Here is a 12,217-nt window from a genome sequence, read left to right as displayed (position 1 = left end):
CTCTGGCTGGCTCGCTCTCCGGCCCCCCGGTTCTCTGGCTCGCTCGCCCGCTGGCCCCGCTAATTCCCCAGCTGTCTCGCTCGCTGCTTCCCTGGCCCCCGGGCTCGCTCCCAGCCTGGTTCTCCGGCGGGCACGTACCTTCTGCTGCCGCCGGGCCATGTCGGTGGGCTGCTTGGCGTTGAAGGGGTATGCGATGCAGCGCATCACGAAGACATAGAGCTGCAGTTTCCTCTTCCGCTCCTCCTCCTCTTTCTGCAGCTTCTCCAGCTCTTCCTTCTCCTTCTCGCTCACCACCGACGGACTGGGGCTGGAGGGCCGACCGCCGCCGCCGCCGCCAGCGCCGCTGCCTGCGCCGCCGCTTCGGCTGCCGGGCTGCAGCCCCCCGGCCCCGGCGCCGGCCGCGGCGCTGCCCCCTGCCCCCGCGCCGGCCCCGACTCCCGCCCCGCCGCCGAGCCCGGCCCCGCCGCCGCCCGCGCCGTCACTCGTCCGGCTGGGCGACAGGCGCGCCCCGGAGGCGCCGGAGGCCAGCACCTCCTTGCTGCTCTCTTCCTCGACTATCTCATCGGATTCCTCTTCGCTGGACGAGGGGTCCAGCATGGTGGCGGCTGGGAAAGGGGGTCCTTAGAGCCCCCCGAGGGGCCAAAGGTGTATAGGGTGGGGCGAGGGAGGCAGTCGGGACTCGGCTTTCCCGGGCTTTCCTAGGAGACTCGCCGGCTAGCGGTGAGCAGCCAGGCTTGGAGCAGCTCCCGCCGCTCCCTCCTCCACCAGGCTATCCGGGGCTCTGCCCTGCTAGGATCGCAAGCTCAGACCCAGCAGCACGTAGTGGAGGAGGACGAGGAGGAGGAGAAGGAGGAAGAGGAAGAGGAGGGGGAGCCAAGGGTAGAGTCCATATGATAAATATTTGTAATGGCAATCAAGCGGGAGCCCTGACCTAGCAGCTGGATGTCAGCTGCTGCCGCCCGAAAGGATGCCGAATGTAGCAAGCAGGCGATGCAGCTAAGTGCAGGAGAAGCAGCTTACGGATTGGGGAGGGAGCGGCGCTTACGTGTCTATTGGCTTAACTCTCCAGTGCCCGCAGAGGAGGGGACCGCTGCCAAGAACTGGGCGGAGGGTATAGGGAGGACTCCAGCGCGCTCGCTCATCCTGCTGCCTCTCCCATTCCCCTCACGTCTGCCTCCATACTCCCAATCCCCACTTTTAGTCTTCTATCACTTAGCCTCCTGATCTACTTTCTTCTCTTGACGTCCACACCCCACCTACCTCACAAATACAGGCAAAGTTCTGGAGGTGGGAGGAAGGCAGGTAAGTGATACCTTCTTGGGAGAGAATTGGAAGGTGTGTGGACCTTCCTTTGGTAGCATTGTAAATAGGAAAGGGACCCTACTTAGAGATATAGCATTCTCCAAGGTTCTGTGTGTTTGGAGGCGATGGGGAGAAGTGTACCGGAAGAAATTTGAGTGGGGGAAATCAGGATACCCAGTCTTCACGTGGCGGCTGGGAACCATCCCTTCATGCCAGTGAACCTTATCTTGCGGCTTTGGACGGCCTTCAAGAGGCCCGAGATCCTTGTAGGAAGTTAGGGAAAGTGACTTTGTCTTAAATTCGATACGAAATCGAGGAAACATTGATTCACCTCTCCTATTCGCTCATTGCAACAATCACCACCCTTCTGCCAATCTTTAAAAGCACCCCCCCCCCAAGTTGTCACACCCTGAGGATATTTGTAATATAAAACACTGCATCTGAATCAGAGGCAGGGACCAGTTTAAGGTTACCGAGGGTAGCAGATTCTTTTTTCAAAAAGCTCAATTAGACTTAAAAAAAATTAGAATACTGGTCATTTTACAGAATCTCGACTTTGTGGTGAACCTATTTGACTCAAATTGTGATAAAATTCACCACGGAATCTGGTATTGCTGCACAGCAAGGAGGCTCTCCTGGACACCCAACACAGCAGGATCAAACTCTCATTGATTGACTCAGTTCTCTTATTCTCAAGCTTTTCCTTTCTTTGGTGTAATCTATTAAGGCAAAAGAGCAGATGGTGTCTTCTTTCCCTTCCTGCTTAGTTGTCTTAGGGCAACTACTAAACTTTTAAAGCAGAGGGAGCTGACCAGAGTGCTGGATCTGATCAACGAGAACGGCGGATGGATTGAAATCAGACCACAATAGACCTTTCGATTTACTGATCTATTAAGACTTAGAGAGCAGTCTCTGCTCTTCAATTCAACTGTGCCAGAGATTATTAAGCACCTACTATGTGTTAAGTACTAGTATGAACGCCGCGGTTTTCTCTTCTCATTCCTCCCCCCAGACTCATGAATATTCTCTCTCTCTCTCTCTCTCTCTCTCTCTCTCTTCCCCCCTCTCTCCTCTCTCTTATTCACCAACGTGTAGATATTCAGGGAGAAACTTAACTAATTAGAATTTTCAATCTTGTTGTCTTTATGTAATGTCAAATTTGCAATTGGAGGTAAAGTCAAATGAATTTAATAAGGAATGCAAACTTTAAAGGAAACTGCTTTAGACCTCAAAATAAACCCAACCTAGCACACTGTTTCTCATTAATTCCAATACTTAGTTACTGAATTAAACAACATATTGTTAATTTATACCTGATTGAACCAAGCAACCATGCTGTAGAATTTATTAATAAAACCTTTGTCAGGATACCAGATTTCATATACATACATGCATACATACATACATATTATGTATAATATTATGGAGCTATTTTTGGTTTCAATCTTTAACAACAAGTTTTTTTCCCCCATTCTAACAAGAATTTTCCATTCTTCTAAGCCTGAGAGAGTCCAAATAATTCCCTATACATTTATTTGGAATGGTAATATATTAAGACTAATCTGTTTGTAAATAGTCATTGAGGCCACTATGGGGGTGTAGTGGTTATAGTGTTGGATTTTGAGTTAAAAAGATCTCAGACTAGCTATGTGATCATGGACAAGTTATTTAATCAATAAAAAGTCATTTATTAATGTACTGGTGATACAGATACAAAAGTGAGACAATTTTTACCTGCAAGAGGCTTAGGTTCTACTAGGGGATACAGCCAATACAATCCTAGAAAAGGATATACAGGATATATACAACATAAAATAATGTGCTAGCATTAAGAACTGGTTTGATCAGAAGGACCTCTAGAAGTAGTTTGCAGTTGAACTGAGCCTTGAAGGGAGTAGCTAGGGCTTGCAAAAGGAAGAATTAAGGAGGGAGAGTAGTGTAGGAATGAGCTCAAGGCCATGCAGTCTGTGAAAAGAATTTGGGGGAGAAGGTGGAATGCTGTGTATAGTGAGTTTCTGGAGCATCAAATGCAAGAAAGGGAGTAATATATAATCAACCAGGAAAATAGAGGGGGCCTAGATTGGGAAAGGCTTTAAATTCGAAACAAAGGAGGTTGTCTTTTATCCCCATGGCATTGAGGAGCCACATACACATGTTTCTTTAGTAAAAGAGTAGCAAAGTTAAGTTCCCTCATCTGTAAAATGGGGACAAAACTTTTGTGGTACAAACTATATAATTTTTGTGATGTGCAAAGGGTGTGTGCAAAAGACTTGGCAAATGTTGAAGCACTATATAAATGTCAGATATTATTATTCAGCACCAGGTGCTATACTAAGCACTCTAAAAGGTAAAAATTTTCTAAAAACAAGAAATTCCCTTCAAGAGTTTATACTCCTTTGGGGATGGGGTGGAATACACAACATAAAAATATGGTGCAAAATTAAACATTTATTTAAAAACTAGTATAGTCAAAATTGCAAGAGACAGAGAGAGAGAATCTGGTCTGCCTCAGAGAAGACAAATCAGGACATACTCATTACAGTGCCATGATGACATTTAATTTTTATGGAGAAAGAAAAAAAATCATGAAACAGACATTTCTATTGTGGGAATATTGGAGTTTGAAGTAGAGACTCACACCCCCTCCCCCTCCACACACACACTATACCAGCAATTTAAAATCATAATTACAGGATTAATTGCAGTGCAATTTCACCAAATCCAACTGAAGTTACTTGATTCTTTGAAGACAACACCCAACCTAAGGATGTGGTTAGGGATAAGAACTAGACCTGTGATTTCTTTGGTGCATCAGTTCTGCTATAGCACATGTTTTGCACACATTAATTTGTTCCAATACTACTGATATATTAGAGAAAAATTTGAGCAGAACACAAATTTCTGGTTTACTTATGTGAGATTTCTTTCCTCCAAAAGAAAAAATGAAAATAGAAAGCTGTGCCACTTCACAATTACTCACAAATTGCAACCCTTTCAATACTTTTCTAGTCAAGCAAACATCAGGTCTTTTTCATGGAAAAAGGCCATATTTATTGTTTGTCTTCTGGCATAATAGAAGCTGTGGCATGAGGAGGAATGTTGGTCTATATTTCCTCCCTCCCTCCCCATGTGAAATGTAGTAACTTTCACCGCATCTTCTGGCTCAGAGGCCTGGAGTTTTGGTCTGCCCAACTTCCTAGAGCCCTTGTCAGCCTAAAGCCCATGTGATCCAGTATGCAGACCAAGAGGCAACCCAAGGCCAGGGCTACTACCACCACTACATACTGCAATATATGTGTTTTTCTTAACTATTTAACATGTATAAAACAGTGCTACTGACTTTTATTTAGTCCCTATGGTATTTTATATGCAATTGATGATCTTTTTGAGCACTGTGCCCTAAATCCCAATGATTTTGCATAGCATGGTGCTTTGGGGAATGCATATGTAGCATTATAGAAAAAAAAATGACTATAAATAATTCACAATTGACAAAGCTCCTTCTCCAAATGCAGATTAACACCTTCTCTGAAACCTGTAGATTTACAGAGTTGTCTTAAAGAGGTTGTCACTCACTCAGGATTATATCACCCATGTATTTCAAATATTGGAAGCTATATAAAGGACTCATATGTATTTTTTAAATAAAAATTTTATATTTGGTCTTCAAAATTTGAATAAATTTTGAGTGTTTGGAATTTTGTCCTTTAAAAGACATCTATGAATGAATGTTAAATGGATGATTCTTGAACTTTGGGGGATCTGAAATAAAAGTGAGGCCTGTGCATTGAACTAACAGCACTATGTACCTTTTTAATACTTTCACATTATGTCTGGTATTGCATGTATTTACATTTCATCTGCTAGACTGTAAATTCCATGACGTGGTGTACACAATAATAACTCACATTTTGTATCCCTTTCAGATTTTCAGAATGTGTTGCTCACAACAATCTAATTTGCCAGCTAGTTAAAATACCATTACTTTCTTCTTATAAATGAGGAAACAGAGACCTAGGGAGGTCAGTGATTCATCCAGGGTCATGTGACTAGTAAGAATCAAAGCTGAAATATGACCCCAGTGTACCTGACTCCAAGTATAGCACTGTCTCCACATCCTCTTCTCCTGCACCCAATACATTGTTGGGTGATAGTGGTTGTAGTATAAGACTATTTGTGATAGGGAACTCCTGGTATATAGTAAAGTTTAAAAAAAACTATGTATCTTTTTTTTTTTTTGCTTTTTTTGGAGGGCAATTGGGGTTAAGTAACTTGCCCAAGGTTACACAGCTAGTTTTTGTGTGTGTGTGTGGGTGTTGTGTCTGAGGCCTGAACCGAACTCGGGTCCTCCTGACTCTGGGGCCAGCACTTTACTCACTGTGCCACCTACCCGCCCAAAAAATTATATATCTTAATAGACTGCAAATTCAAAATTTGTGTAAGCATGGGACTTCCTAAAGCCAGATTCTACTTGGTCAATGGGATCAGCAGAGTGGTTGTCAATGCCACCTAGTGGTTAAATATGATTTTAATAGTCATTCAATGATTGCTGTACAAATGAATGAATAACATGATAGTATCATATGCCATCTAGAGCAAGACCTACACAGAATAATGGTTGCCCTTTCTCTCTTGAATCATGTGAAATATAGTAAATACCTACTTGAGAAAGAAGTGGGACTTGAACTGGAAGCTGACCAAATGTAGACCAGAAAGTCAGGCTGCCTTATTCAGAATGCTCGTGGACAAGAGATGAGCAAGGCTGCTAGGGCAGGGATTCGGGTCAGGAGGATAGCACCAAATGAGCAGGCAAGATTTAGAGTGTAAGGGAGTAGACAGTTTGTATGACATGTCCCTAAAACTTTGATTTTGTACAATAGCTGCTTCTGGTCCTTGATTCTACTCACCAATTCAGTGTGGTCATAGGCCAGGTCTGCCATACTTTCCCCTTACTTAGCCTTTCAGACAATTTTTAGACTCAAAGGAATTGTTCAAAGTAATGAATGATTGATAATACCACGAATTCATAGACATATCAGAAAGTATGTTTTAAATACAAGTCTTGATAAAAATGAATATGGACTGGACCTGTGGTTTCACTGGTATAAGGAACTCCTGGGGGAGGTAATTTCTTCTACCAGAGCAAGTGAGCACCTTTCCCGCAACTTTTAGTCTAAGAGAATTGCTTGGAGCACTGGGAGATTACATGGCTTATTCAAAGTCACACAGACTTCATATGTTTGAAACAAGACTTGAACCTGGAGCTTTCTGACTTTGAGGCCTGTTTTCTATCCAGTATGTCATACTGCCTTTGTATTGTGTCAAATCAAGTAGAACATTAACTTGGAAGAAATTCAAGAAACTGCTCCATATTTTGGGGATTCTTGTTAATTTGGTCACAGAGGATGACAGCTATATAGAAATGTCTTCACAATTCCATTTTATGTTTTTGGACCCTTGTTTAAAATCTTTAGGAAACTTGTCTAACCACAAGGTAATAAGATTATGTATTACTCAACTTTCTTGAGTTCTTTACATTCAAAATAAAAGCTGTAAATATTTACGTGGATATTTAAACAAGCAAAGCAAAATATATCACCTATATCTGAAGGAAGAAAAAAGGCAGAATGGACTGAATGACTCAGGACTTTTGAACTAAAACAAATTGGCAGTTACTATGATCTGATGATCTTTGTCATAGCTATTTAAATAGCCTGAATTGTGAGAAAAAAATCATATCCTTTGATGTTGTTCAGTATGTCCATCTCTTCCTGATCCCATTTGGGATTTTATTGTCAATGAACTGGAGTGGTTTGCCATTTCCTTCTCTAGCTCATCTTATAGATGAGGAAACTGAAGTAAATAGCGTTAAATGATTTGCCCAGGTACACACAGCTAGTAAGTGTCTGAGGTTGAATTTGAATTCAGGCCTTCCTGATTTTAGGCCTAGCATTCTATTTCCTGTGCCACCTAGCTGCCCTGTCCATGTCTTATCCATTAGTACATTTAGTTGGAAGAGAAAGAAAGAAAGGAAGAAAGAAAGGAAGAAAGAAAGAAAGAAAGAAAGAAAGAAAGAAAGAAAGAAAGAAAGAAAGAAAGAAAGAAAGAAAGAAAGAAAGAAAGGAAGGAAGGAAGGAAGGAAGGAAGAAAGAAAGAAAGAAAGAAAGAAAGAAAGAAAGAAAGAAAGAAAGAAAGAAAGAAAGAAAGAAAAAGACAGAAAGAAAGAAAGAAGCATCACCCAACTGGAACTGGCCAGTTGGGTCCCCAGTGGCAGCTATTACTATTTGTCCTTCATTCTCAAAGAGGACCAATCATATGAGGAAAGTGATGTCTTGACTTGCAACTGAATTGGCTTAGATGAGGCAGGGCTGTGTAAAGTCACCAGTCTCACCCTCTCCTCTGGAGCCATCTGGGCCCAATGGCAAGATGTAGATCAGGCTGACTAGGGATGGCCCCAGATGCAGGGGGGACACCTTGACCTTCTTAAGCTAAGGTCTTTCTTTACCCTCACTTTGTCTGAGGTAACACCCATTCAGTGATTAAACCCCATGAGATATCTTGGGAATTAGGGACTAGATTTTTTTCCCTCTTTCCTACTTATTTATTCTATTATTTTAAAAAAAAATGGGACAATTAACTCTTTTGTCCCATGTGGTTTCATTTATGATTTATTGAAATACAGCACTGAAAATCAAGCTTTGATAAAGTCCATTGAGATTCAAATGGAGCTACTTTAGCATGCCTTAAACTGAAATCACTCAGTGTCTCACTGATGGGCCAAAAATAGGTCCCATCCTGAGTTTCTTGTGGTCATTGTCAGGGTTTTGATGGCTCAGAGTAAGTGTAAATGGCAATTGCTTCTTTTCTTGCCAGAAACTCTGAGGGTCTTCTCTTCCCAGACTGACTTTTTTTGAGTAAGTAAAAGTAAGTAAAAGGCCATTCTCTTTGCCTCGTTTCTTACCTAGCCCTAATCACTGAATGGGTATTACCTGGGAAAGACCCTTAGCTTAGAAGGCCAAGGTCTCTTCTTGCATCTGGGGCCACTTCTTGTCATCTAAATCTTGCCATTGGACCCAGATGATTTCGGAGGAGAGAGAGTGAAGCTGGTGACTTACTACGACCCTGCTTCACTTAAATTCAATTCACTTGTAAGTGAATCATCTTCCTTACATCACTGGTCCTCTTCAAGAATGAACGAAAAACAATAACAACAAAACAACAAAAACCACAATTTTTGGAGATGTGCAATGATTTCTTTCTTTTTTTTTGCTTTTTGGAGGGGGGGAGTAGAGCAATTGGGGTTAAGTGAGTTGCCCAAGGTCACATGCATAGTAAGTGTTAAGTGTCTGAGGTCGAATTGGAACTCAGGTCCTCCTGACTCCAGGGACAGTGCTGTATTCACTGTGCCACCTAGCCACCCCTGCAATGATTTCTTTACATAATCAGGGATATATTTGAATCAGCTAAATCTTGGCTCAAAAACTGTCTTTTATAGGGCAGCATAACCTACTTCAATTGTTCTGGGACCTTTCTGATGTTGGTAATTACTTAGGTGGTTCAGACAACAAAGCATCCAGTTTTGCCTCCCCATTCTATGACTTTTGTCCATGTCCTCCTGTATGGCATTCTTAGAAGGTCAGTCCAATTTATGGAATTCTTACTCTACATCTCAACATTATGTACATATCAATTCTATCTTTTTGGAAATTTTTTTGCTCTCACCAAATAATAGGTGACCTTTAACGATCTCTTTAATAGAAAATTTTATGCTCCTGTGCTATACTATATTAGTAACATGTTGCAACCTCACCATAGTCAATGTCCTCCCTTTTATTAATTAAATTAAGATTAAGATAAAAACTAGACCTGAGATTTAACTTGTTAGGAGAAATCCCAGATGCAAAATCTCCCTCTACTGATCCAAATTGCCAACTTCTTTGCAATTTTTAGTCCCAAAGAGTTTCTTAAACTATCAAGAGGTTGAGTGATTTTCCCAGAGTAACAAGGCAGTATTTGTTTGAAGTGATACTTGAGCACAGATTCTTCTGACTTTGAAGTCAACTGTCTATTCAATATGCCCCAACTGCCTCTATGTGCCAGCCACTACCATAAGTGTTATAGATAGCAAGACAAAAGGGAAACTGCTTCTGCCATCAACATAGTTTACATTCTAATATACAGACAAATGTACATATATATCACATAATGAGGTCCTGGGTAATACTAGTAAGGAATTAGGGCAAGTGGTTGCATGCATTCAAATTTATACCATTGGAAGTTATAATGATGTAAAATATGGTCAATGGTTCCAAATCTTCAGCTAGCATACAAACAGTGTGAGCCCTTCACAGGACTCATTATTCACCTAACTGGGTTCATGATACATGCAAATCACAGAGATTCTAAACCTGAGGTCTCTGAACTTAAAAAAAAAAGATCTTGCTAAATATATTTCAACTTAATTGGTTTCCCCTGTAACTTCATAGGTTTTAAAACACTAACGCTGTTTTGAGAAGGGGTCCATTGCCTTCACCAACTACTAAAGAGGTCCAGGACATAAACAGGTTAATTGTACCTTGAAGAATGGGAAGGGGAGGCAGGAAATGTCTCCTGTATATTATGGGGCCATTGAGGATGGAAAGATTGAAGTAATAACAATATTTCACAGTTACATAATCTCCTCTGTTATTGAAAAGTACTTTCACATACGTTATTTCATTTGATTCTTACAATTCCTCTTTAAGGCAAATAGGATAATGATTTGTAATTCCCACTTTCCAGATGAGAAAACTGAAGTTCAGAAAATTCTTGCCCAGTCTGGTAGGCCTATACTTGTCCCAAGGACTTGTGGGGGAAAAGGGATTTCTAGGAGTCTCTAGGCTATAAAGCAAATAAGATTTCAAGCCATGTTAAAGCTGGATGCTATAGAACAGCAGCACTTGTCACTTAGATAACTAAAGTCCAAAGGTTTTTTTTTTTCAGAAATAGTAGAAGGCTTTGCATTTGTGATTTAGTACTTTAAAGCACCGGGAGATATAAAAATACCCAAGTGGGGGACACCTGGCCTCTTCAGACCACTATGACCTATACACACAACTGCAGCAGCCACTGTCCCCAAGAGGAGGGGAAAGAGAGGGGACAGCAAACCCTAGGAAGGCAGCACTCAAAAGATCAGAATTAGAACCCAAACCAAGATTGCTCAGCTTGTCCTTCTCCTGTGTTGCACAGCTAAGTAAATATTTTTTTATAGCCCTCACTTGTGTCAGATCAGTCACTTACCAGATTTCTGATACTGGTTCTAGAACAGGTGCCAACAGCCCTTCTGAGATACTGAGAGGCAGAGCCATATTAGGAGTGAGCCAAGTCTCAGGTCTTTTCTCCACGTTCCTTGACTAGACTTTTCTGGTACCAAACCTTTGTTATTTTTCATTACTATTCCATAAACTTTTTGGTAAAACAAAATGGGCAAAATGTAATATAACCATGTTCATAAAACCAAGAACATAAAGGCAGAACATGTACATTTGCTTTTGACAGAACTCATGTTTAGAGTAAGTCCAATACCTGATGTTAGAAGATCATTACTTGAGGTCTCACCCACCACCTGGGCACATGAAAAACTAAACTATCATAATGGTACTCTTCCAGTGGATCGGTGATCTCATTTATATAGATAATTACTCTAGTGATACAGATCTCTTCAACCCATTTATAGCTACCAATCCTATAAAGCTCTGATCTAACACTTACAGCATGTTTGTGACAGGGTGTGCCCCCCACATGATAGGGAGCCTTTCTTAACTTCCCCTGACACCATAACGACATCAATAGAGTCTACAAGCTGTCCATCCATTATTCTGTGGTCTTGCTACATATGGAGCCCATCTTCTTTGGCAATCACATGTTTCTTTGATAACATGCTTTACTCTGATTCTGTATAATTTCTGGCTTTCATTGTATAGCAAGCTTCTCACATCCACTGTGCATCTTTTCACATTGCCCTTTGGGTAAGTTTCAACATTAATTCTTCAGAGATTGTAGTGTTTCATGACTCAAAACCACATAATATCATTAGAAGAATAATGAAAAACAAAATTGAACAGTAAACTTCATAATAAATATCTAATTTACATTCTGGAAATGTACAATTCATATGCATATGAATTGTTCCTTTGGGATACAATTCTTTTTAATAGAAATAGGATTTTATTATCCCATGTAGTTTAAGAGTAGCAGGAAGGCTTCTAGGCACCTATAAAAGGTGAAACGGAATTGAATAATTATGTATTGACTGTGGACTATGGAGACACTTCACAAAATTGTGAGCAAAACAAACAAAAAAATTCAACTTTTTTTTTCTCCTCTGACAGTGAAAAGAGATCTGAAATGTGAAGTAGGAGATATAGGTTAAAAAATGACTTCTTCCTTTCATCACCTGTGCAACCCCCAGTCAAGTTACATCACTTCTCAGGTCTCAGTTTCCTCCTCCATAAAATGAGAGAGCCAGAGAGTCAACCAGTGAAGTATGGAAGGAGCTAACAAGATAATTAGGTTCCTATTTTTGGAATGGTTTTGGTGATGCTTATCTGTTTTAGGGTCATGATGCCAAGATGTTAACTGTCAATTAAAACCTATTCATCACTTTGTTTCATACCATGTGAAGAAAAGGTAAGGGGGAAAACACCTACTCTAAGAAAAGTAAGCCTTGCTCAAACTAAAGCCAGTAATTGAGATCTCTGGGAAAGGAATAAAGGAGAAGCAAGCAGTTAGCCATAGCAGCTAGCCACAAGGGTTAACCATTAAAGCTAATCCCAAAGAGGACAAAGGACTGAAGATCTGGATTCAGGCAACGAGAAGGGTAGGTGAAAAGGAATTTCTTTGTATGTAGATTGGACTAAATGGATGCTAAGGTCCG

General features: G+C 41.0%; 1 protein-coding gene across 4 annotated transcripts in view; it reads right to left on the bottom strand.

Moving 5' to 3' along the window:
- CADPS (calcium dependent secretion activator) overlaps window positions 1-984 on the bottom strand; it is a 567,121-nt gene extending 566,137 nt beyond the window's left edge. For all 4 annotated transcript variants that reach the window (XM_069084197.1, XM_069084192.1, XM_069084194.1 and 1 more), the window contains exon 1: window positions 139-984. In XM_069084197.1, coding sequence (XP_068940298.1) covers window positions 139-597 — 459 coding nt within the window. In that variant the 5' untranslated portion in view covers window positions 598-984. The remainder of the gene's footprint in view (window positions 1-138) is intronic.
- Between the last annotated feature and the right edge of the window lie 11,233 nt (window positions 985-12,217).

This window comes from Petaurus breviceps, unplaced genomic scaffold, assembly GCF_028583685.1.
Source record: "Petaurus breviceps papuanus isolate PSGF00001 unplaced genomic scaffold, PetGlider_PUasm1.0 174, whole genome shotgun sequence".
NCBI classification, from domain to species: Eukaryota; Metazoa; Chordata; class Mammalia; order Diprotodontia; family Petauridae; genus Petaurus; species Petaurus breviceps.
Note: the sequence above shows the minus strand (reverse complement) of the source record. Positions and strands in the feature narration are given on the sequence as shown.